Below are 26,671 nucleotides of genomic sequence, written 5' to 3'. Positions count from 1 at the left end.
TAATTCAAATGCTAACTTTAGAGCTAAAAGCAGGCCCTGATACTGGTATAAAACTATTTCTGCAGGAGATGGTAGCTGCAAGTCTGGGTGTTCCAGCAAACAGGATCATGTGCCATGTTAAACGAGTTGGTGGAGCTTTTGGTGGGAAACTGCTGAAAGCTGGCTTACTGGCATCAGTTGCTTCAGTGGCAGCAAACAAGTAAGTGTGATGTGTGTAAACTGGAATATGAAGAAAAAATTGATTGAAAAAGTTTTATATCTTGCCTAAAATGTCATTCCTGAAGGTTGCTAGCCAAAATGATGTAAAATCCTGACTTTTTTTTACAGACTTTTCAGTGAGTTTCTTTGTTCACTTTGTTAAACTGCTTAAATTGCATTAAGCAGCTTCACCTCACCTGAATTGAAGGGATTTGTAGAAATTGTGAGTAGTATAAGTTCAAAGTAGTCTTGAAATGATTGGCCATTCCAGAAAGACCAGTCCCTAAACACTGATGCTTTGTATATGCATTCAAACCATGATGTTAGCTGTCCAGAAGTGAACTGGATCCTGTTGTAACAGTGGATGAGCACATGAGTGGAACTGCTCTTAGCACACTTAACACAGTTCAGTCTTAAAATTGAGATTTTAATTTCACCTCCTGAAAGTTAATGAAAAATTGTGACATAATTATAGCTGCAAAAGAAAATGAACTCTGGATATAGCTTTATGCACGTATTTAAGCCTATTAACGTTCAGCTTATAACAAAACTCAATACATACTTTTATACATTGCTAGATCTGTATTCCTAATTAATAGAACACACTAATACTGTTAATAATATCTCTTAGTTTATCTGAAATTCTTACTTCTGTTGATTTAGAACCAACAGAGCAGTCCGTCTCATTCTGAGCCGGGGAGATGATATGTTAATCACTGGTGGCAGACATCCTTTCACTGGCAAATATAAAGTGAGTACCACAAGAATTTAATGAAAAAACGTCTGCTCATAGTCCTTGAATAAGGCGTTCAGCATCACTGGTTAATACATTTTCCATTAATTTCTGGAGGAAACTTCTAGCTTCCTTGTTCATGCGTTGTCATTACTCGTAACAGTTTATTAGGGAAAATTATGTCTACATTTCGATCTTGAATACATAGATAAAGCAGAAGGAATTGTCAAAGATGCATCCGTGAAGAAGAAAAACATTTGTAGCTCATGTTGAGAACTCAGCAACTGTCTCTAATGGCAACAGGTGAAAAGAGATGAAAGACATAACATTTCTTCATTAATACGAGCAAATGTCATGCTGCATCTGCCATCTGTTCTTAGAAAAGGAATTTGACTCTGCCTCCTGTAGGCATTCATAGATGACACTGAGGCTGTCTGTTGGGCAGCACATAAAAAGCCACCAGGCACCCTGTTTCTTTCTTTACCAATAGGCTTCTTGTTTCCTGTATCTATACTTCTTTTTTCTCTCTTGTCCTTTTTACAGTTTCAGTAATGCTGCTCAGCAATTAACAGTGCAGTGTGAGCCTTATGTGGCTTGCGTTCATTTGCAAAATATACAAACAGTGAAGAAATAAATGCATGTCAAAAATCTAAGGTAATTGGTGATTCGTTGTAGGTTGGCTTCATGAATGATGGTAGGATCAGAGCTGTGGATGCCAAATACTACATTAATGGAGGATGTACCCCTGATGAATCTGTCCTGGTAAGGATTTTGTAAGCTGACAAATCTTATAACATGGAGAAATCATTTGCTGGAAAATGATGAATGTCAAGTGAGTTTGTACAGGTATTGTATTAGTCATATGATCATGCAATGTAAGGACTGTGGTGTTACTGAAAAATCTGTACCTAGTAATTTACCTTTCCTTACTTAGGTCAACTTCTTGATGTTTTCCTTACACATTTGTTTCGTTTCTGGACTCTCGGGCTTGTTTTCCCATTACAAACATGTGAACAGTGTGTTCATTTAAAAATACATAGTATTTGTGCCTGCATAAAGCTTTGTGTCTGCAAAGCTGAGCAGATCTTCCCTAGCCTTCAGAATATAAACATAGTGATAATTGTTCTGGTACCAGCTCTGTGCGTTTCTGTCCCAGGTCTGCACTTACTGTGCTGTGTGAAACAGTTTCTTGCTTTATAGGTCTACCAAGTACAAAATATCATTAGTTCTTTGCATTTGCATGGGTTATTCTAACTGTAAGTGAAATATTTTTTGAGGTTACTGCCTATATGGCTTACTATCCTGTGTGAAGGTATTTTTTGTATACTGAAATCTGTCAGTGGAATTGTCTGTACTATTGCTACCCAACCTGTATCTGAAAATTGCCTTGGCTTTGAGATTAAAACAGACATTTCTAGGGATACACTTGAGCATAACTTAGCATTGTGGCATAACTATGTTGTATTCACTCTGATTTATCAATAACCCTCTTGAGACTGTTGAATTTCCAACACACATTTTCTCTGAAGTCCGTAAAAGTTGTGATTGTAATGAGAAAAATACGTCCCCTGTTTTCATCCTACAAATACCACTTCAACTTACATTTCCTAAGTGGAAGGTAGCATTATATGGCATTATCCGTATACAGCTATGACAGCAATACTCTGTGTATATACATAAATGTTTTTAAGTTTGTTGTTTAAAGCACAGTAGAAATTGTAGGAATTTAAGGTTAAAATTTATCATTCTGAGAAATCTACTTAACACTGAAGAGAGCCAATCACTTGACCATGAGACATCAAAAAAAATGTTTAGCTTATTTATTTTGATATTGAATCCCAAAGTCGAACTAGAGATACCTACTGTGGGATTTTCCTTTTCTTGTGTTTTTATGTCATGCAAAACCTCTAAGAAACAAACAAACCCAACAACAACAAAAATCACATAATAATCAGAAGACAGCAGTATATAGGTTTTCTACGGGAACCCAGTCTTAACTGTGAATTTTGATAGAATGTGATTATTCAGAATTCTTTCATCAGTTCCTTTCACAGCTTCTGTTGCTTTAAATCTGTTCTATCTGTTTTTCAGTTCTGTAGGGGTTTTGATATTGACACAGTATCTAAACCAAAATGAAAATGAACTATCAGTTACATCTTTATCTAATGACTAGCTACTGACACTCAGCTACTAGTTACATCATCTGTTCTTTGTGAATATCAGGTGAAAAGAACTGAAATCTAATATGTTCCTTGAGAAACGACTGAAAAGATTTGCATGTGTGCTTAATGATTGTCAGAAAACTGAAGGTCTTTCTATGAGATGAGGAAGATTTAAATGCGAATCTGAAAGAGTTGCTGTTCTGAAATTTAACTCTCCCTGTTTGTTCCCAACTTCAGGTAGCAGAAGTATCTTTATTAAAAATGGACAATGCGTATAAGATTCCCAACTTGAGATGTTGGGCTTATGCTTGCAAAACAAACTTGCCATCAAACACAGCATTTCGAGGATTTGGTTTTCCTCAGTCAGGATTGGTGACAGAAACTTGGATAACAGGAGTTGCAGAGAAAACTGGTTTATCTCCAGAAAAGGTGAGAATACAAAGTCATCTCTCTTGAAATGAAATCTATGAAGTTAAAATTATTTGGACTAGCTCAAATGTTTGAACAAATCTTGTTAAAGTCAAACATGATTTGTACTGTAGTTGTTTCTTTTAACAGTGTCTGATTATTGAAGAGTAGCATGCTGTTTAAAACTGAACCAAACCGGTGATTGTTCAAAACATATATAATAAACTAGACTAGTTGTCTACTAGTTCTCCCATGCAGTCAGTCTATCTTTAATGTGATTGTGGTGTCTGCTAATTTTGTTGATTCAGGTTAGGGAAATAAATATGTATAAGGAGGATGAGCAAACACACTTCAAACAAAAGCTTGATCCACAAAACTTAATACGTTGTTGGAATGAATGTTTGGAGAAATCTGCCTACTACAGTAGGAAAACAGCTATCAAGGAATTTAACAAACAAAATTACTGGAAGAAAAAAGGAATTGCCATTGTTCCAATGAAGTTTCCATTTGGGCTGGGCTCACGTTACCTTTCTCAGGTTAGTTTTTCTAAAGAATAAACCAGCTGAACTTTTCATTTGTAGAAGATTATAGTTACTCTAACCTATAATAAAAAGTTATCTTTCAGCTTCTGGAAAGTTATCATTCTTCTAACAGTTTTTCCTGGGAGATTATACTAGTTTCCAGCTATCTGCAAGTTGAGATCTCAGCTTAGACTCTGCCTATTTATAAGTCAACTTTGTCTCTTAAGATGTGATATACATGAGGTAGCGATTAAGAGTGCTTTAGGAGTAATTTCAAAGTATTATTGGATAAGTTGTTAATTTTAGAAATAGTTCTGGACTTACTCTTTGTGACCATGGGTTCATATGGGAGGCATTTCTTAGACTTAACTCTCTGAAGTCATCAAAGAATAAATTCAAGGAAGAAAAGGAGGACAGCAGTATTTTTGTTCAGTACGTTTGTTTTACATCGGGGTGTTCAGTAATTTGAAGATTGAATAACCTTTTATCAGTTGAAAATCAGTCATTTGACTTCACTGAATCAGATTGAAATGGCCTGTTTCTATACAGAGCCTTTGTAGTCTACAGCACCTACTTCCCACTGAGTCCATGAGGAAAATCTCATTCGGAGCCTTCTTACTGTGTCTAGTGCTGACAGCCTGTCAAAACTCCTGTGTCCGAAGGCACTCAGATATCAGTTGGAACCACTAATGATGGAGGTTCTTAGCTTTTTTTGGAAATGATTGAGTTTTTGTTGCTAAATCTGGCTACATTTCAGGATCCAGCGACAGCAAAGAGCAGACCTCCAAGGATTTGTATCATTTTCTTTTGAAGCTTGTTAAGGGACTAGCATTCAAAATGTCACCTTCTGTTCAAAAACATTAAGCAGAAAATTCCCTTTTTTTTTTTTTTTTTTTTGATCCATCACCATATATAACAATTTTTCACTTGAGTAATCTTTATTTATTTATTTTTCTTTTAGGCTGCTGCGCTGGTTCATATTTATACAGATGGGTCTGTGCTTTTGACACATGGTGGTATTGAACTGGGACAGGGTATTCATACAAAAATGATCCAGGTAACAAATGATTTAAATATTAACTTATGCTTTGCCTACTATACAGATAAACAACGGGAAAATTGTATTCTTGCTTATTTAGTGTACCAGATTAACAGTTTCTTCATTATCATTGTTCCTGCTGCTTTGCATTGATAGAGTTGGAAAGCAAAGGTGATAGGGGCAGCATAAAGAGAGAAAATAAAGAAAATATGTTTGTTTTTCCAGTGGTATGTGAGGAGGCTCATTAGAAATGAGATCTTTTGATCTTTAGGAGATAGTTCCATAATCCCTATTCTATTACAAAAAAAAGTCAGAATCACTTCAGTGTACTGCCCAAAGAGATGATATTACCATCATCTTCTTTGTTTACTGGGTAATTGGAATAATTGAGACATAATTTCTGAAGTTAATTAGTGTGCTGATGAAAGCTTGGGATCTGGGCATACATAGTTTATTCTCCATCAGTATCAACAAAATCAGGATTTGAATGTTGGACTCCAGAGTTTCTGTGCAGCTAAAACATTATTCTTCTGTGCTATCTCTTTGTACTGACAAACTCAGAAGAATGACTGGAGGTTAGAAAAGGACTTGCTAAAACAGCATCTTTCCTAGTAATACTGACTTCTAGCAAGTACTGGGGAACAGCTGAAATGTTTGGAATGTTTCTGAAATGAAGAATATGTTCTGCTTCATGAAACAGGTTGCTAGTCGGGAATTAAACATCCCAATGTCATATATTCACTTCTGTGAAACAAGCACAACAACTGTTCCTAATGCATGTGCTTCAGTAGGATCTGCAGGGACAGATGTCAGCGGCATGGCTGTGAAGGTAAAGTTTTTTAGCTTAACAAAACATTGTTCCTTGTGGTATTTGATGCCTGCCAAACCTCAGGTACTGTGTCTCCATGGAAATTATTTGAGATTATTAGCAATACCATTGAAGATTGCCAAGAAAAAAATACTAATTGTTGATAGTATCTCAGTAATGGTGCTTATGAAATTTTAGAATATGATCTCAGCTTTCCTGAAGAAGGCTTACATTTGACCAAACCCTTGCCTCTTCAGACAGAAGCAAATTAAGCCCTAACTAGAATGTATCTTGAGTAGTACTTTAATTGCCAAACTTCTGTTTGTTAATTTTGCATTGCTTTTTTCTGATTTCTCACCATAACCAGGATGCCTGCCAAACTCTTCTGAAACGCCTCCAGCCTATCATTAACAAGAACCCAAAAGGCAACTGGAATGATTGGGTAAGAGATGTGAAGCATCCTAAATGTGTTTGTGTGCTTGCAGAACCTGTGACACATATATTGTCATCGGTTTGTCTTCTAAGCCTGATAATCTTAAAGCTAGAAGCTTTAAAACGTGGTGATAAACAGAATATTTGGCATGTAGATGCTTTGTTTAGATGCATGCAAAATAATCTCTAGGTCACATCTAGGTTAAATGTAACGAAAGCTATCTGTGGAGTTGCTTTTGGAGATTCTGGTGTTTTTAATGCAGATAAAATGTTGGCTTGTGCAATAGTTTGACTGTCCTCAACTTACACTTAAACTGGCTGTTGCAAGAAGATTTTCAAGGTTATTTGTACAATGCCTGTTTTCCTACAAGGTGTTCCTTTGTTTTTCATTAATCAGAAATTCACGAATAAATGGAAGCCTTCTCAACCTCATACCTCTATCTGCTACGTGCAGTGTATTACAGAACTGCAAAAAAGTTAGCAGGAATGCTTGCTTCCATTGTTCTGATATGTAATTAGTTATAATACTAGTTACATTTGCTGTAAGGTAGTACAGAATTAGTGCTATGGCTATTCAAATTATTGGCCTGTATCTGGAGTCTACTTGAAGTGGTAACAGAATTTTAGGCAAGACATTGTCTTAACTTAATTTCTTCTTCTACATCAGCTATTTCTATGAAGATATGTCTGTGAACCTAGTTGTATTATTATGTTAAAGGAAAGGAGCATGTTCACTATTTCTGATGACCCAAGATTACTTGTTATCTACAGCCTAATGAAAATGACAGTCACTACACTGAGGCATTTACAGATCAGAACACAAGGGGTTTTCTTCTCATGGGATTAAATACTGTCATAACTGCAAATTAATAAAAATATGTTCTTGTCAGTATTAATTCCTGGCAACAGCAATTAATGTTGGGATATATGTGGTAAGTTGATAAATGACAGCTATCTATGCAAAAAATAACATATAGTGCCAAATCTAGGTGCCAAATCAGTGTGTTAATGAGATAATTCAGACACACCTAAGGCAGTAGCAGCAGTAACTAACCTAATAAATAATGTTAAACCACACAGAGAAACAATTGTATGACTTGCAAAGTAAGTAAATTTAATATATTAAGAAATCAAAAACTTCTGACTTGTGATGTACATAAGTCTCCAGGTCCATTCCCTATTGTATTACCAAAAGAGTTCAGGTTGTTCCTTCAAATGTAGTGAAGTACTAAGGCACCATGTGCAGCTAAGCATGCTTATGGTTTCTTTTTAAGCAAATGGATGCATGCTGTGTTCCTTCCTTACTCATTTCTTGCTTTACAACAAAACTTGCTGTATTTTACAGATTAAAGAAGCCTTTGAACAAAGTGTGAGTCTTTCAGCTACTGGCTACTTCAGGTGAAGTATTTTTGTTCCTTTAAAATGCATGGTCTTAAACAGCACGACTGATTTCTGACACTGCCAGTTCAGAGGGTGTGAAACCCCGTCCAATTGTTCTTAATGGCTCAGTTCATATTTTATGTAAGTTTTTGACATGTAAGGAGGTTGGAATATAATGTTCAAGTGCTAGGTTGTGGCTGGCTCTGTGAAGTCTCTCTGCAACACATCAAGATAATATTTCAACTCATATTTGCTCCATGATGCTTCCATTAGAAAATCAGGAAACACTGAGAAAGTGACTCCTGCTCATAACAGCAAATATGCAAAGCAGGATATAGTTTATTTTCTGGAAGCTATATTACCATATGCTACAAGCTGTGCTATATTTTCTTCACATATTTCCCCTCAAACATGATTACTCTGCATTTGACAAAAGGAAAAAAAAAACATATGGCAGCTATAGAGCACGCTTCTGGAATTGGTGACCAAGTGCACTTGTTATTTTAGATTTCACTTCAAGTATTTTCAAACTTTTTTGTGCTTATGTGCTTTGTCATTATACATTCAGCGTTCATTGTGGCCTTTGCTTCTTCCATCAGAGGTTACGATGCAGATATGGACTGGGAGAAAGGGGAAGGACAGCCGTTCACATACTTTCTTTATGGAACTGCTTGTTCAGAGGTTGAAGTTAACTGTTTAACAGGAGATCACAAGGTAATAACTGAATATCATGTTAGCTTTGTAAATAATGTGGATGACTTTCCATTAGATTTTTTTGTGTCATTCAACATTCCAACAGCTTTTCCAATTTTGCATAAAATAGTGACCTGTTTTCAAATGATACTAAGCATATTCATAGAGTGAATGCAAATTGGAGGAGAACAGAATGACATCTGTGCAGTCTTGACTGGCTTCTGGCACATCTGTATCAATGTCATATCAATTCACTTTTGGATTATGGCAGACATATGACATATTCTTTGCCTGTCCTCTCCCTGTTAGTCAGCAAACAAATTACAGTAAAATTAAATATTCTATTTCCAGTTCCTTACCTTTTGGACAGGTAGGTGTCATAGTCTACTGATCATACACCTGCTATGTGTACTTATTTCCTTGTGTAAATGGAAAAGATTTGTGACTGCTAGCTCTGGTTAAAATTCCATCAAAGCTGAGACAAGCTCATTTTGCTTGTAGTGAGGTGTGGGAAATTGCTTTTAAATTGTGTCTGTGTGGAAGAACGTGCGTTTTAGCATATATTATTCCACTGAATACCAACTCTAACCCATATTGTGTTCTTATGCCTCTACCCTATCCATCCCTGTTGGTGAAATGACACTGAATTTTATTAACAGAACCTCAGAACAGACATAGTTATGGACATTGGATGCAGCATAAATCCAGCTGTGGATATAGGACAGGTATGTTCCAAGAATATCCTGCTGTCTGATTTCTATTAAACTGATAGTCTTATCTGAGCTGAATATTTCTCTACTAATTCAGAAAACAGGAATATGTCATACGTGATATTAGTAAGTTCTTTACTTGCAGCCTTTCCTTGTTTGTGTCAGAGAGGCTTGAATTTTACCCATGATCTCTGATGTCAACCTGTAGTACTTCCTTCACATACATGAAGCTCACTATCTGCTGGACTTATATCTTGTTTGCGATCTGCATTCTCTGATTTCTCACGTTGTTTAATATGCCTTCCTGCCTGTTAGCAGGGAAACGCCTTTCTTCATTGCGGGCTTGTCCACAGACTTCATCATTCACTATGAATGCACTTGAAAGCTTTTCCCATCATGGTAGCCACAAAATGTTGAAAAATCCCCCTACACAAAAAGGAAATGAATTGATCTTCTAAGAGCCCGTGATACAAATCAGTTCTTGCCACAGTTTTACCCATCTTAACAAACATGAGTACGTAAATGTTATGTCTTTTCTTATTTAAAGATTGAAGGTGCTTTTGTTCAAGGCATTGGACTTTACACAATGGAAGAATTAAAGTACACTCCAGAAGGAGTCCTACGTACTCGAGGTCCAGATCAGTATAAGATCCCTGCTGTTTGTGATATTCCAGAACAGTTTAATGTTTCCCTGCTGTCATCTTCGCAGAATCCATATGCCATCTATTCATCCAAGGTAAGCAAAACCATCACAGGACTTGAGTCTTAGATCCCAGGACAATCAGAGAAATTAATATATAACGAGTGTATCTTCTTAAGCATTGAAAATAAGTCTCCATGCACTCCATGTTTTACTTTTTTGACATCAAGGACACTAGGAAGCTAGGATGGAAAAGGCATAATGCAAGATCTGAAGCTGGATAGACATGTATTCCAGGATCCTAGGAGAGCTGGCTTGTGTGATTGCTGAGCCTTTCTCCGTCATACCTGAAAAGTCATGGCTATTAGATAAATTCCCCAGTGACTAGAAGACAGGAAACAATCACTCCCATTTATAAGAAAGGGAGGAAAGAGAACTCAGGGAATGACAGGCTGGTGATTCTCACCTCTGTGCCTGGGAAGATCATGCAACAGATCCTCCTGGAAGACACGTTGAAGCCAGTATCTGAAGCCTATCTTTTTACGTTTCTGGAAGCATTCAGCAGCAGCAGACGGTGTCGCCTAAGCCTGCTTCTGCTAAGTTGAAGAAAAGCATACTGAGGAATGAAATGCTTTTGAAATGCTTTGAGTCACTATCATCTGAGCTTTTCAGTTGGTACTGCTACGGCATCATATTTCTCTCATTTGCGCAACCTCTTTTTTCTTTTTCTTTTTTTTTCAGGGGTTGGGCGAGGCGGGACTTTTCTTGGGATGCTCTGTGTTCTTCGCATTGAGGGATGCAATAACTTGTGTGAGGAATGAAAGAGGGCTAAAAAAGACCATTACACTGAACAGCCCTCTGACTGCTGAACAAATACGAGCAGCCTGCACAGATGACTTTACTAAGATGGTAATAGGAAGGTGGGGGAATGGTGTGTTTAATTATCTCTAGGTAAATAGTACAAAATAAGCTTTTGGTACCCTTGAATGGTGAAGTACCTAATGATGTTTCCAGCTGGGAATGCTTTATATAAAGCAGTATCATGCAGCCCCTTCCACTGAAGGCTCCTTGAGATATCTGGTAGCAGGTCTCACTCAAATTATTCCAACAAATTCCTTGCATGTGGTGTTCTGGAATTATCTGATTTTGCATAATATTTTTTTCCCTTTAAAACACTTTTTTTCAACCCCTCCTTTTCCTGAAGCTTTTTCTTTTCTTCTGCATGGCAAATTCCATAGAGATTTAAATAACTAGTATTACCAATGTGTGCTAGATACTAGATCACTCTCCGAGCTTCAGCCTCCCTCAGTGTTAATCTCTCCCACCAGCTTCCACTCTGGCACTGTCACCTCTTTGTGGTACTTGTTGCTATGTTCAGAGCTCTTTGGGAGAAAAGCAGAGCTAACAAAAGAATACAGAAGAAAAACAACTGAACTTTCAATAATTCTAACCCTTCAGATTCTTTGTTTTCTGCACCTGTTCACTGTTGTCTTATTTCCACTGTTATGGCTATTCTTTTGCTACTTAAGTTTAGATTTAGTCTATAAAGTCTGTGAAGCAAAGTTCTGGACAGTCTATGTGTCCAGACTGTGCCTCTTTGTGGCTTTGGCATGGAAACTTCTGAGCTCTCACTTAAAAAATACTTTCTTAGTATTTATTTGGTTGTGGTAGATGTCAGTGACCCTCAGATCAGTAGATACACAGAGTTGCTTTCACTACAAGAATTTGCAGGAGGTGAGGCGCACAAATGCAGAAACTATGCTTTTCTTTTCCTGTTTCACCCTGAGCCATGTTTTACCTTCCTTCCAGACATGATCTGTGCTCCCACTGGGAAACTTAGAAGCACCTGTTAAGGACAGTATTTGGAGTTTGTCAGTCAAATAATATTAACATGTAATTCTTTTCGTATCTTGTTTGTTTTATTAGATGACAAATGATGAATCCACTTCCTCCACTCCTTGAGCCAGAGTGCGTGAGACCTGAACGGAATTCCAACTACTGATTTCCTGCCCCAAAACACACTAATCAACTCACATAAAATAAAGTATTTTCTCATTTTCAGAATAGAAACACATATATGTATATATATGTATGTATGTATATATATATATATATATATATATATATATAAAGCACAATACTCTTCTATCAGTCTTCATTCTCTGTCTGATATACTTACTACACCACTTGAGTTATAACATTTAATTATTATAAATACATATCCAAACATACATATTCCACTAGAAGAGTCCGCTGAATTGCTCTGTTGCAGAGCAGCCCCAGAAAGATCAGATATATGCTGCAGGAGAAGAAAGTTAGGACGTATTATAAAGGTATGTTAGATTCCTTCCTACCGTTTATTACATTTAGGTACTTCATGACGTGACTTTTGAGAAACTTCAGTAAATATTCCTAAGAGTTAAGTCATGCAGTGTGGGGTTTTTGCAGACATCTTTGTTGAAAAATTGTTTATTAAGTTAGATCTTTTTTTGATAGCAAGTGATGCTCTGATTTGTAGCAAAGTCAGTTTAGATTTGTCTTGGTACAGACATCTTTGTGTTAACACTAGTTTCCTGTATGTCCTAATGATTTTCTTTTGCTATGCCAGGCAATTTGGTATGGCTGACCTGTACAGATAGGAGATGAATTTCTGAAAGAATTGCTTAGATGTAGTTTCCCATTAAGGCTTTCCATTTGTCATGGAGAGGTTCAAAAGCCTCTGAACTTAGTGGGAAAGTTCACGTGGAGTTCAGCTTTTAAATAGAGGCCTGGATGAATCTGTCTCTGGAAAGGATTCTTAAAAAGTGTTTAATCCTGTTCTCTGCACTCTACTGAGTTGTGAGAGTACAGTTAAGAGCTTTTCTTTCACAATTGAGCGTTACTGTGATAAAAAAGATAAGAACAAAATAACAACAACAACAGAAAACAATTTAAAAACAGCAAAAGATATCTGCAAATATTGATCATCTGGTGCTGCCTAGGCAGCAGACAAGTATTAGCAGCTGGAGACAGGAAAATATAAAGCAGCACTGTTTAGAATGGTAACAGAAATTCTGTTGTTATTAAATCTGAAGAATGTATTTATTTGTAATGTAAGACAAGAATGAGAAATTACACATTATATATCAAAATTAATATATTATGGCAGTTCCAGTCTCAGTTTTCTGATTTCAACATTAGAATCTGTAGAACTGAACTCATGGAAAACTTCAGCCTTTCGTCTTATCAAAGTGCAAACTTGAAAGTTCAGTTCTGAATGTGCTCACACATACCCACAAATATTCAGTAGTCTCTGGCCTTTGGATTTGGGGCTTTGATGTAAGATGCATCACAGAAAAATTGTTACTCTGTCAGTGTATGTCAGTGTATGTTACAAAAAGTAACACTTGGAAAAAAATAGTAGGTTCTTTCCTGAAGATGAGCAGTCGCACATTTAACATGTGATTTCAGTGAACATCTGCATCATCTATTCCTTGCTGCTGTTTGTAATGAAGATCAGTGGCTCAAATTAGTTGACACATTGGTCTGCAGCCTCTCATTTCAATTCTTAGTTTACCACCGACTATTTTCTTCCCTTTCAAGCTTCTTATGAGCTGGTATTGTATTTGTGAGGGAAACCATGTTAGCTGGTTGGACTTATTTTGTTTTGGCTATTAAAATTCAAAATATTTATTGTTGCAATTTGTGATTCTGTAATCTCTGTGTGGGTGAAATTCATCTGCTTAATCTTAGGGATCAAGTGCCATTTTAGACGTGGTAAGACATCAGAGACATAGGAGATCCTACAACTGGAAGATATGACATTGTAACTGAAAGCTAAAAAGCTTATAGTAGGTCATCTGAAAGGACACTAAAAGTGTGTGTTATGTGGCTGAAGCCTTGTTGGTTTGAACTTCTTCATTTTTCATTGTACTTCTTTGGGTCTTACATATTTTAAGAAAAAGCAATAAAAATAAATAAATGTATGTGCTGCTGATATTATTAGTGTTTCTGATTAGAGTATGGGCTTGTTAGTGACAGTTTACAGCCCCATGTGTCAGTAATAGCTCCAAACTAAGGGTAGATCCTAGGATGTGCTGAAACAGGGAGCATGTGGGATTCATGAACTGGGGAAAGTCTGTGACTCTTGTACTACGTACCTATGTGTCATGCATGTTGGTAAATTCCAGGCATGTCAATTATTGTCCAAATTATGGCCCTACTCTTACAGGCAAAGTTGTCACCCCAGCTGCCATGCTGAGCTGTTTATACTCCTGGGATTCACTGTGTTCTAGACCTGTGCTTTGCTATCTGCAGCACAGATCACATCTGCTTATCAGTATTTCTCAACTATTAGCAATAGAAGCAATGCTATTTTCTGTTTGTTTCAGTGAAATTTAACTATATACTAAACATGTTTTTGTAGGGTATTTTTTCTCAATGGAAAGATGTTAATCTCTTGGCTTTAAGATTTTGAAAGCCTGCATGGAAGCTGGAAATGTCAGCTATTAAACATCCCCATATATATCCACTATACCTATGAGGGAAATTGTGAAATGAATTTTCATGGAATAGAGAAGTGTTAAGGAGGTGGGTCTTTTTGTGTTTTTGTTGTTATGTTTTTAGTATTAGAGATTTGCAGGCTCAGGGAGCTACACAAGCAAACATTAGGTCTCCAAAGGCACGGTACATTGGATGGCTATTGACATGTTTACATTATGCAGAAATACCCAAACTGGAAATGGCAGATAGAATCTTTTTTCTTGTTTTTGGGATAAATAATTATTTCTATAAATATTTGCTTTCATCACTCCCAAACTATGTCTGGAGAATCTTAAACACCTAGAATATATGTACTAAATTCTGATTTGCAGTCTGTTGCTCTGAAAGGCAGATATTGGATGGCCAAAGTCCAGTATTAGATCTGTTTATTTCTCTTCTTGTCCTTTAATCCTACATATTGTGCATGCAATGCATGAGGAATACCTCGGTAGTGTTGCAGTTTTCATTACAGAAAATTCATTAGGGCTTTTGCCTGAAGTACCTTATGACTGCAGTTTTTCATTGTGATAATTCTCATTACATACTTGAGGGACTAAAACACTAAAGAATCAGCATGTAGATCTGTTAAGAATAACTTCCTTCTAATGGGAAAAAAGGCAGGGAACTGACTACTTCATCTTGCAATCCTAAGCTACTTCTAAATGATAGAGACATCTTTGCCATTTAACATAAAAAGGTGACTTATGCATTAGAAAATATTTTGAAAGTCATGCACATAAATTATTTAAAAAAAAAAAAAAAAAAAAAAAAAGGCCATAGTAAAGCATTTTGAGATTAACGACCTTGTTCACTAAACATGAATCTAGAGTAAATAGTTGAGATTCTCAGATTGAGATTTAGAGTATCTTTCTTTACAAACTTAATGGATGTGGTATATCATATAGAGCACGATCAACTCATCACAGCAACTGCAGCAGTCAGACTACTGAGCTGGAGTGACATAAAGTTAATCAGTAGGACGTTTTGACGTTTGTGAAGTAGTAATTCTGATTCTGTTGAAACCCAGTTACAGGAAAACTCTATCTATAACTCCCATCAGCAATAGACTAAATGAGAAGCACATGTTTTAGCTTTAGGCATTCTCACCTATTCAACTGTTCATATATTAAAGAGTGGCCAGGAGCTTCCTCCAACAGGTAGCTTATCGCTTAGGTTACAAAGTTAGAATGAGAAGGAATCCTATTCTTTTAAAAGTATTCCAGCTCACCCGAGTTAGAGTGAAGGGTGCAAGTAGAAAGTCTTGTGCACTAGCACCTTAAAATGCATTATGTGCTGTGAAAGTTCATAGTTTACACTGACTCCTCCCTATCTACTTGATTTGATGTTCAGTCTGAAACTAAGTTCTTTGTGTGCATCTGGAGCTATCTGGTTCAAAGATCCCTCCAATTTTGCTCATGTACATAAAACAAAGGAAACTCAGCAGAACATAAATAAAAGGTGACTTCTGCATCTTGTATTTTATTTCTTTAAAAGTTTCCTTTTGCAGTCCATCTCTCAGGAACTAAATATGGCTGTGGAGTAGGAGGCTGCGGTGCATGCACTGTGATGTTATCTACGTATGACCCAGAAGCCAAGAAGATACGGTATCCTCATACTGATATTTGAGAAAACTTGGGTTCACTTGGAAATACTTGGTTTCTTTTAATTTAGGCAGATCTTGGGGAATTCTGGTACATATTTAAAAGCCTTACGTATCGCCTTTTTCTATAAAAGGGATTCCAGAGTTGATCCCACTGTGATGTAGTAATAGACTGAGATCCCCTGTCTCAAATCTTTGCCAAAAAAAAAAAAAAAAGAGAAGAAATCCAACAACAACAACAAAAACAACCAACAACCACCTAATCAAGCACACAAACAGACAAAACCAAACCAAAACCCACCACCGACAATAAATAGCAGAACAAAACAAACAAGCAGAAACCTCTACCCCAACTTTCTGGAGAACTGATATTTTATAATTGCGTTCTTCATAATTTGAGGTTTCTGCAGCCTTCTCTTCATCTGCTTCTCCTGACTCCTTTGTGCATGTTTGAATCTGTGTCACCGTCAGTGAGTGTTACTAGACATTTCACATAGACATTGCTAAAATCTCTGTGGGCTTCAGCAATGAACACATTGCATTGTGATTGTACAGTTTTGTCTACAGCAAAGTTAGAAGTTCTAATTTCTGTCTCTCCCTGGCTTTTGAAACTTAGTTCATTTAGGAGTGTTGTGTCTGACTTTCTCACATCCTACTCTCCTCCTCATGTTTTCATGAAGCATGTGGTAATTTTATTTTTAACTTAACCTTTCTCTTCTTTAATTAAGAAAGCTTCTTGCTTTGTGTGTAGAAAGAAATCCCACCAGTAGGAACAATGTGTGTGCTCTCACAGACCAAGTGAAGGATTTTGTGTTCTTGTGTGTTTTTTCCACAGTGTCCTTTTATAGCCCAGTGGCTGAAGTATATACCCTTTATTTATTTCTCCATAACCCATATGACAAAGGTATTTCACACCGCAGCCTTCACACTGATCTGAAAAGACTGTATGAGAAGGAGTAAGTACAGCGGGGTCAGATGAAGTGAACCAAGGAAAAACAATGAATGTGACATTCAAGATACTACATTAACAGAAGTGAGAAGACCTTGCAGCTACTTAGTTACAATGCTTTTAAACCTTGCAGTCTCTGTATCAAAGGATATGCTTAACTTTTTAAACAGGTCTCTAACTATTGTACTTTCCCTTACAGGACTCAACAAAGATGACTGTGATGGCTATCTTCCAATCATTCTCCATCCTTTGAGGATTCCAGAAATGCAAGTTGCAAGTAGCACAGATGATGCTAAGCCTCCAAGTTATCTCTGCTAATGGTACAAATGGTGATGACTGAATTGAGTTTTTTATTTTGACACCAGGAGCACTGAGAATCATTCCCTCTTATTTCTGTTTGTTTGGCTTTTGTGGTTTTGGTTTGGCTTGGTTGTTGGTTTTTTGTTTGTTTGTTTGTTTGTTTTTGATGTTGTTGTTGTTTGTTTGGTTTGGTTTTTTGTTTTGTTTTGCTTTGCTTTTGTTTCCTCCTTTGTAACAGTCATGAACTAGTGTTCATGCATGTCTTTGGGGATACACTGCATAAAAACTTGATGTACATTTGTATGTGGAAATACAGGATGAAATATTTTTCAGATATATATATATACATATAGCGGTAAAAATTTCTGAATAAGCAAACAGTATTTGAAGCTCTTGTTGCCTATGATACGAAATTTATCTTACTCTTATTTCTCTGTCTTTTTGCTGAACAAAGCTGCCTACGATAGTATGTCTTTAGAGGCCTTATCAGCTATATAGGTATTGCATTTAGTGTGAAATTATGATTTCACAGTCTAAACTCATTTGGTTTCAGGGATAGTAATAGGAGCTGCCTGTTGCCTCACCCAGCTCAGACATATTCTCATGGAGACCATCCCAAAACTCCCAGAGGAGAAAACAAAAATCTACCAAGCTCTCTTGCAGCAGCTGAGAACTCTAGCTGGAGAATAGATCAGGAGCATGGCGGTATGTATCCAGCTGTGATGGAAAATAAGTCAGCGAGACAGACTTGTCTGTATGATCATCACTTACAAATATATAGAGAAAAACTGGATGAATCTATGGTAAGCTTCATAAAGCTAAATATTTAATACCATCACAAATGTTGTATGAAGTTCTATGAAATAAATGGGAAGTAAGTTGTCAGGAGGGTCAAATTTCTTGAGAGCTGTAAACACTCTTGTTTGCCCTGTCTGAGCAGAAAACAGGAAGAGACTGAGCAAAGAAGAAAAGTGAAATTCTTTGGGAAGATACTATACATCTGGCAGCCAGTCATACTTTAGTTTGTGTATGCACCCATGTCTATATGGGAGGCATCTCTGGTATTTTCCCCTAAGAAGGGAATTCCCTTATCTTAGTACCTTGCATTTATGCCTCTAATTAAGAAAATTGGCCATCACTTATTTTATTGGGTACAAAAGTAAACCTGGTCTTTCTCAACAGAGATGATGGTGAGACAGAACTTTCAAAGGGAACAATAAATTAAATCACCTTGAAAATTACTAATATAGAAGTTCAGTTAAGATGAAACAAATCAAATATAAGATATTCCAGCAGGCCTGTTAAGTGAATTAAATGGGGTTATGATGCAGATCCCCGTTACACACAGAAAGGACAAGCCTAAAAATAACCTAATTGTTTGTTGAAGTCTTTAGGGGAGGACATGTTGTAAACAGGGGATCAGCCTGGGACTTGAACCCAACTTTATCTGCTGGCAAATCTGTTCTCAACTTGGCATCAGATGGTAAGCTTTGAACTTTGTGCCAGTTATATTTGCCAGAAGGACAGAACAATGCGGCACTGCAAATGTCAGCACTTCTTTGAGCATCTTCATTTAGTTTTCACAGCTGCATGTTTGCATTATTATTTTTACTACAAATGAAAATAATTGAACCTATATAGATGATCTGGACATCTGTTTGCTTTTGTTCAGATTAAGTAAAATTTGGATGTTTTCTTGTTACTCCAGATTTGATACATTTTTCTGTGACAGGTGGCAAGCGACAGATTTTTTTAAATGACCGGTTTCTTGCTGGCCATAAACATGCAGACACAGAGCCCAAGGAGGTCGTTATTTCTGTTCTTATCCCATATTCTACAAAGGTAAGATTGTTGATGCTTTCTCTGAATTGCTCTGTTTTGTGATATCTCTTTTGTCTTATGGATAAATACAGCCAGAGGAAAGACCAAAATCATTGTACATTTCAGTCCAAATCACGGATAATAGAAGCATTCAGTGCAGCCATTGGTTAAAGCAAGATTTTAATAATGGAACCCAAACTGCTGTGAGCAATGGTGTCAGCATATGGCTTTAGGTGGTGGTGGAGGAAACAATGTCATTGTTACTGTATTCTTAGATATCCCTCTAGTGGATGTGAGGAGAAGTATGAGACAAGCAGGAGACACAACTGCAAGCTTGTTCTGTGTTTGAAGTTAACAACAAAGTAACCATAGGAGTAGCTGCCAACCCTGACATCAGAAGTCTGTCCCCAAATTAGCTGCCCATTGCAACATCACATAGTAAACATATGTGGCCTCATGTGTGCTCCAGCCTTTTAGAGGCTGCCAGCCGTGGCAGTTTTCCCAAGGAAAACAAAAAAAAATCCACAAGCAGAAAAGTGCAATAGGATAATCTGTGCTGGTATCAGCAACAGTGTTTGTACTGCACAGAAACTTTGAGTCTCATTGGTAATTAGAGATACAAACAGGCTGGAAGAGAAAATGGAAGAAGATAGGCTTAGTTACCTCCACAGAGTAAATGAAGAGAGAAATCCTGTCTGCATCATCACATGAGAAATAAAGCAGCTGTGGAGTGTATTCCAGACAGCAGCACTACTGGTGTACTCCAAAAGCCACTTCAAAGAGAAGGAAAACTATTTGTCAGCAGTCACATGAACAACATGAGATATCCAGCAGCTTCAGCACACAAAATTAACCCCATTTCCAGGGGCTGACTGCTTCTGACATTTCTATTAATGTTGAAATATCTCTTCCATTGATCCTCCTGAGATAACAAAAATGTATAAATGGCAACTTTGTTGCAACGACTGTCATCAGAAAGTGAGGGAACAAAGGCTGAAGGGATCTGTCTGACAGTTCTCACTCTTGCTCCTGGCAGTTTCTAGTTTTGATTTTGATATGAATGTTGCTGAAGTGAATACATTTAAATCCTGATATTTTTCCATCTCTGATAAAAGTCGGTATTAATCATACAATCCTGAGTTTTACAATTACACACAATGAGAGAAACTAACCTGCTAACCTCTAGCAGGCTCAGTGGCTTTGAATTTGAAGGTTTTTTCTAGAGAAAAAGGACACTTTGTTTTCTTTACAAGGAGACCAGTTATGTGCCTGATAGTGCAGAAGATGCTATATGTGTTTTTTAAAAATGCGTTTATTTGTCTCCAGAACTAAAGGAGATTTCTGACAACAGAAAGTGCTGTTGCTTTGAGTGCCTCCCTCTGTAAATGTCATTGTGGTAGATAGAATAAAACAGAATCTCTGAGTGTAAAATCTTCGCGAGATCGGGTTCTTTAGCACAGTGGGATCTCCATGTTCTGGAAAAACAAACAAACAAACAAACAAACACTGCAAGCTGAAATTTGATTTAGAGAACACACCATCCATGCATGAAGTGGTTTATACCAGGACTGCTTTTCCTGTACTCTGAAGTCATTAAACTACTGAAAAAACCCATTGTATTATTTCTTCCTTGCAGACGATGTCAAATAATGTGCCCTCTGCCTATGATTACCTTAGTACTTCAAGAAAAAATTAAAAATAAACTGAAGCAGTTTATCCTGGAATTATCCTGGAATTATCCAGCAACCGTTTGTTAAAAATGATAATCAAAGTACAAGGAGTCTTAGATTTGCTTTATTGTAACAATAACTATTTCTACCATTTATGGCATTTCTATTGTCTGTTTTCCATTAGGATGAGTTTATTTCAGCCTTCAGACAAGCTGAATGTCAGAAAAATGCGTTTTCCATAGTGAATTGAGGATTGCAAGTCCTGTTCAGTGTTTTTCTCAGATCTCTCTGAGATTGTAGATCTGAGTATTTTATACGGAGGCATTGGCTCAACCACACTTAGTGCAAGAAGGTCTTGTGAGAAGCTCATTGGAAGGTAGTGGTTGTCCTAATGTATTTAAGCAAGAAGCAGGAAGTGTGGTGTGATGCGTGGGGCCTGCTGGATTCTGTTACCATCAGCTTCTCACAGTCTCTTTTAGTAGCCCTCTGTAGTAGGCTATTGTTTGATATATAACCTATGCTGTTTACTTAATGCTTCCCACATACTTTGCAATAGTTTCAGCTGTCTTAATAAAGTGTATGTCTACGTTAACCTATTCTTCTGCCAGACAGTGGAACGATCAGATGCTGAGCGAAGCTTGCAAACTGGTACTAGAGGAAATTACTCTTCCTACATCAGCTTCAGGTGGAAAAGTAGAGTATAGAAGAACTCTGTTTGTCAGCTTCTTATTCAGATTTTACCTGGAAGTGTTACATGGCTTACATCAGATGGTAAGGACTGGACAAGAACTGCATGTCTTCATTAGCTCACAGGATGCAAGAAATTTCTGGTTTTCTAAATATTTGGGGATAGGAGAGGGGAGCATAAAGGTGCTATGATCTATTTCAAAATATATTAGGGGAAAACCTTCCTTTTCCTTTTTCTTTTCCCTTTTCCTTTTCTTTTTCAATACAGGTCTGCCAGTACTACTCTGATATCATCTTCCTTTCAGTATCCCTTCAGGTATGCTGGACTCTCACAGGATGAGTGCTTTGGGAATGCTGCAAAGTGGTGTTCCCCAGGCTGTCCAACTCTATCAGGTGAGGTTTGTTTGCAGCTGGGACTGCCACAGGCTCTATCTTTTAATAAATAATAATTCTTCTCTGTTTTCATTCTTAAGTCTCTGTTAACCGTACTTTGAAGCTGCTGGCACCACTGACTCTGTGGGAAACTTTTTGTTTTATAGATTCTGTAGTCTATTAGGGCACAGATAAAATCCTGGTTCTCAAGCTGTTGTGCAGCATGAGAATATCCTGATAGCTGGAACAGCAGCAAAGCATTCAGCTATGTGTGAGCGTGGCAGAGAACTCATTGGATTTCAATAAAAATAAATAGAATTACCTGCTGCAGTATCTCTCTGATTGTTCAAGCCTAAGAAGTTTATTTGCAAAGCTACAGTATCAGGGGAAGAGGCGGACAGAGGATTAAAAACTTAGTTCAGCAGAAAAATTTAATTTAATTGGAAAACAACAAAACAAAATACAATTTTCACCCATATCTGTTTTGTTGCAAAACTGAGAAATCTTAAAAGTCAAGCTTTGGCTGCCACAACAATTTGCCACAGAAGGCCTTAACTTCAGACATGTTCTTTTGTTTTTGTTCTTCAAAGCAAACAATATGAAACACCGTCTGAAGTCTGCAAGGATCCTATCAGAAAGAGTATGGACCCAGCAAAGGATCCTATCAGAAAGAGTATGGACCCAGCAAACAGGCTAGCTGAGGTCTGGAAAGTTTTGGATCTTTTCTGCCATAGATCCTCAGTATGAAGAAGTCATTATGTCCCCTTTAAGATTTGGCTTTTTGCTTGTTTAATTGCTCCAGTCTTTCTGCAGAAGTCTGATGTTTACTGGAGGTGTGAATGGTTTCTAATGAAGTATGTTTCTGCAACCTCGGTCCGGGCATCATGGTGGCAATAGAGCACAAAGTAGCCCTTAATAGTACTTCCCAAGAATATTTTTATAAAGTCTAAATCATGTCTACATGGATTTTATAATCTGAAAATTATCTCAGATAAAATGTGTGAGTAAGGCTTTCTATAATTACTGTTCTGGAGACACATTCCTTTTTGCAGGATGTTGACCAAGGACAGTCTCCACAAGACCCTGTGGGACGTCCCGTCATGTACCAGTCTGGTATGAAGCACGCCACTGGTAAAGCGGTTTACGTCGATGACGTTCATCCAGTGGATGGAGAACTTTGGTTGGCTGTGGTCACTAGCAGTAAAGCCCATGCAAAGATTATGTAAGTAAGAAGGAAGGTATATACACATGAGCAGGTTAAGCACATTCTCCCTTCCCATTATCTGATCTGTCTATATAATGAGGTATGCAATTAGGCATAAGTAAGGATGTATGTACTTACTATGTACTTAAAGCAGTGTCAGATAAGGACAAAAGAGTTCATGTTAATGCACTCATCCCTTTTAGTTCTTAGATTTTGAATGTACTGGGACTAGAATTTAAAGAGGTGTTTTTGTAGGGCATACTCAGCTGCTCATGCTTTTGTTTTATTTTTTTTCTCAATATGTTAATCAACACTTCCAGTTTCTTGTCTGTCTAAAGATATTCTGATATGTAAGAATATGAGACCTGTGGAATAGGTTTCTGTCCTGAAGTTCATGGAATTAATCACACTAAAAATATTTGTACGATGTACTGTACTCATTTATGTGCATGTTCTACTTTTCAGATAACTGACATTTCAGAAGCCATTCAGGTGCCAGGAGTGATTAATGTGGTAACAGCAAAAGATGTTCCAGGGAAAAATGGCAATGATGAAGAGGAAGCATTTGCAAAAGACAAGGTATTTCATGCTCTTGGAGGAGTGCCTGGACATTTTGCTTCAGTCTTTTAAAAAATAAAAAATAAGGGTAGTTTATCATACACTGAAATATACGGAATCCACACAGCCAAAGTGATTACATAGAATGTCCAAGGCCCCAAGCTGTCTCCATCACAAATGGTGCTGCAGGCTGGCATCTGCAGTGGGACAGGTGTAATTCCTCGTGTGTTGCTCCCCTCTTTCCTTTTATCTGAGTTTCCTTCCTCTTTGAGAAGGATAGCAGTCTGCACCATGTGGGGTTTTATGTGATGCAATATCTGTCCGCTTCAGGATGGCCATAGGGAAAATGCCCATGTTCACTGATAGCAGTGACAGAGGTGTTACTGCAGATGAAAGGTGCCAATAGCATTTCTCATCTAAAGAAGTTAAGACTGCAGTGGAATAGCACTATTAGAGGAACAGAACCCAGATAGTGGCACTGGTGTGTAACCTCCTTCCACAGAATACTCTTTGTACAGAGGTGTAACTGTTCCTGTGTTTTGTCATCAGGCAGTGTATGTTGATGTGTTGCAGGTCATTTGTGTTGGACAGATAATCTGTGCTGTGGTTGCAGAGACACAGATGCAGGCAAAGCGTGGAGCTAAAAAGGTGAAGATAGCGTATGAAGATCTGCAGCCAGTCCTCACCATCAAGGTAATAACTCATCTCCTCTTCCTTGTCTGACAGAATGCTTAAGTCGCCTTGTTCACTGTTCACCTCCTTGTACAGGTCTTTGTCAGGCTATGGACTTTTTCAAAATAGTTTTTAAAATATTCAGAAGGTGTTAAGGGAGAGTTTCCTTGCTTGTGGGAGCCAAATTCCTGACAGGAGTAGGCCAGTATAGAAGTAAGTTAGAGAGCTTGCTTTGCAGAAATTCTGTAATCACACATCCTACGTCCGTGTTCTGAAAATCTTCAAGTCTGGCTCATCTTCAGTAGCAAGGAATGTGACTTTGAAATATTTTCAATGATTCTGAGTGCCATTAACAGTTATTAGGTATTTCTAATCTAGGGGAAGGACAGATTGACGTGAGTTATGGAAAATAAAAACAGAAGCTCTCTAATGGAGAAAGGGGAACAATTGTCCTGCTCTTTCTTAGATGCTCTTTACTTAGATGCTACCATCTGTCCATCTGAATAAAGGATCATATTGATAATTGAAGATTGTACCATATAAAAATAATCTGAGTGAAGTATAATTAACACGTTCTTTTTTTCTTACTGCAGGATGCAGTAAGACACAATTCATACATTACTAAAGAAAGGAGACTAGAAAAAGGAGATATTGAGAAAGGATTTAAGTCTGCTGATAAAATCATAGAAGGTAGTTTATGCATCCGGTGAATCAGGAAGGGGGGGGACGGGGTGGGAATTGTGCTGTTCAGAATCTATCACCAGCTGGTGGCTGGATTCAGATTTTTGCTACACTCTCAAGAAAATTTAACAACAACACTGTTGTTGATTTTTTCCCCCTCCAATGAAAATCAAGATGAAATGAAGATTAACTGACCTCTGTTAGCAATTTTTCCCTGTGCATTACCATTCCTTTGAGCAGTAAGACAGAAGAATAATCTTTCTAGTCTCCTTACTTTCTCTCACAGAGTGATTTAGAAGAGAATGTATTAGAATTCTATTGTAGCAGACCGGATGCTTATATTCTTACCTGGTATATACAGGTAAACAAACTCTTCCACGTGAAAACAGATAGAGACAAAGAACACAATATCAGGCTTAGATGGCACGGATTTTATCTGTGCAGGAGGGGCTAAAGGGGACTTTATTCCTCAGTATGACCACTTGGATATAGAACTAGTAGTTTATGTGGGCAGTCATAAGTTATTTTGTGGCATTACAATCTTTTTTGATAGTGTAGCTATACTGTAAGTTTTTAAATGGCCCTCAATAGCCAAATCCTGGACCTCAGTGTTTTCTTAAAGTGAAAGCTTCCAGAGATCAGAGTAAGGCTTCTGAATGTTTATATGCTGGACTTGACTAAGCTAGTGAGAGTCAGTGCAGTTTGGATAACTGCAGCGAATATATGACGATTCAACTCTGCTGTTAGTTTTTAAGCCAATCTCTCCAGCTGTCTCTCTCCTCTACCAGGGCATGGGCGAGGTTGGATTCTTCCTGGGCAGTTTTGTGTTTTTTGCAATACGTGATGCAGTGTCTGCTTCATGGAAAGAAAGAGGACTACCCCTCGACATCATGCTGAACAGCCCCCTGACTGTTGAGCAGATTCTTATGGCCGGTGATGACATCTTTACTAAGACGGTAACAGTATTTTCATTCCTTTCGTGAGCTAGCTACCTCCTCACTACTCCTCTTTAACCTGAACAGACATAGTGCACAGTATGATCAGTGCTAGAGCCACCTCTCTATTCTTCAGCATGCCACTATTAGCAGAGTTATGCATTTTATTTCATCAGTGGCACTTTTCTCAGCTGTAGCATGAATGGATGGCCAGAGTTAGCAATGCTCCAAGACTCTGAGGTATCTGTCCCTTTTCCTCAGAAGTGATAACTCCAATGTAATTAATCTAAGGGCCCTTTAAAATACTTTTGAGATTATGGTCTGAGTTTGTCTTTAGTGCCACTTAATTTGCATCTCTGTGAGGAAATATGACTATGTCTAGACATAGAGTAGGTGTGCTTCACCACTTGTTCAGAGCTCTCAATCTATGCTAGTTCCACTCTGAGCCTTGTATCTCAGTGTGTTGGTTGATTTCACAAATCTTTATGACATGAAAAAGCATGGATTTGTTCGTGCAATGACATTGAAATGCTTGAAAAGGAACACACATTTGTGAACTATATAAAGTTTTCTTTCCACTTAGCAAAATTATGTTTTATTTACCTTCTTTCAGATTCCAAAAGATAAGCCTGGAACCTATAAGCCATGGGCCATTGATATATCCTAAGTATGGAATAACCAGGTGATACTTTCAGCAACTTACTGACTGACAGAAGGCATTTCTGCAAGACAGTAGGATAACTGTAATACACGTATACACACAAACATAGTTGTAGAACAAGGTATAAGTACCTGCCCTGATGTACTGCCAACTAAGACACCTCTCATTCTGAAAAATATATTTCTTAATAAACTGAGTTATTCTCCATGCTATACAGGAATAATTCTGGAGTTACTTCACGAACTTTAAAGACTCTGATTGCAATTTTGAAAGTATCTCTAATAAATTGAAGTTAGATACTGTGCAAGTTAGTGAT

At 37.5% G+C, this 26,671-nt stretch overlaps 2 protein-coding genes across 5 annotated transcripts in view; both read left to right on the top strand.

Annotated features, from left to right (window-relative positions):
- Positions 1–11,833, top strand: part of LOC140254583 (aldehyde oxidase-like) — a 35,232-nt gene extending 23,399 nt beyond the window's left edge. For 2 of the 4 annotated variants that reach the window (XM_072341221.1, XM_072341224.1), the window contains 13 exons: positions 66–199; positions 862–949; positions 1,607–1,693; positions 3,331–3,522; positions 3,810–4,037; positions 4,984–5,079; positions 5,762–5,890; positions 6,237–6,311; positions 7,647–7,699; positions 8,281–8,395; positions 9,034–9,099; positions 9,632–9,820; positions 10,466–10,675. In XM_072341221.1, coding sequence (XP_072197322.1) covers positions 66–199; positions 862–949; positions 1,607–1,693; positions 3,331–3,522; positions 3,810–4,037; positions 4,984–5,079; positions 5,762–5,890; positions 6,237–6,311; positions 7,647–7,699; positions 8,281–8,395; positions 9,034–9,099; positions 9,632–9,820; positions 10,466–10,675 — 1,662 coding nt within the window. Of the gene's footprint in view, positions 1–65; positions 200–861; positions 950–1,606; positions 1,694–3,330; positions 3,523–3,809; positions 4,038–4,983; positions 5,080–5,761; positions 5,891–6,236; positions 6,312–7,646; positions 7,700–8,280; positions 8,396–9,033; positions 9,100–9,631; positions 9,821–10,465; positions 10,676–11,650 lie in introns of those variants that run through there. The other 2 variants (XM_072341223.1, XM_072341222.1) reach the window with 2 other exon arrangements.
- Positions 11,834–22,750: 10,917 nt separating this feature from the next.
- LOC140254863 (aldehyde oxidase 1-like) lies at positions 22,751–26,374 on the top strand. The gene is made up of 5 exons (XM_072341949.1): positions 22,751–22,866; positions 23,314–23,427; positions 23,980–24,099; positions 25,548–25,715; positions 26,308–26,374. Exons 3-5 carry the CDS (start codon positions 24,028–24,030, stop codon positions 26,359–26,361), a joined length of 294 nt encoding a protein of 97 aa, XP_072198050.1. The 5' UTR covers positions 22,751–22,866; positions 23,314–23,427; positions 23,980–24,027; the 3' UTR covers positions 26,362–26,374.
- Positions 26,375–26,671: the final 297 nt, after the last annotated feature.

This window comes from Excalfactoria chinensis, chromosome 7 (assembly GCF_039878825.1).
Source record: "Excalfactoria chinensis isolate bCotChi1 chromosome 7, bCotChi1.hap2, whole genome shotgun sequence".
Taxonomy (NCBI): domain Eukaryota; kingdom Metazoa; phylum Chordata; class Aves; order Galliformes; family Phasianidae; genus Excalfactoria; species Excalfactoria chinensis.
Note: the sequence above shows the minus strand (reverse complement) of the source record. Positions and strands in the feature narration are given on the sequence as shown.

Bases quoted from the DNA above. Each gene is read 5' to 3' on its own strand.
- LOC140254863 (XM_072341949.1), top strand. From the start codon at position 24,028: ATGCAGGCAAAGCGTGGAGCTAAAAAGGTGAAGATAGCGTATGAAGAT. The intron at 24,100-25,547 runs GTAATAACTCAT...CTCCTCTACCAG, and splicing joins AGCCAGTCCTCACCATCAAG to GGCATGGGCGAGGTTGGATT. The intron at 25,716-26,307 runs GTAACAGTATTT...ACCTTCTTTCAG, and splicing joins ATGACATCTTTACTAAGACG to ATTCCAAAAGATAAGCCTGG.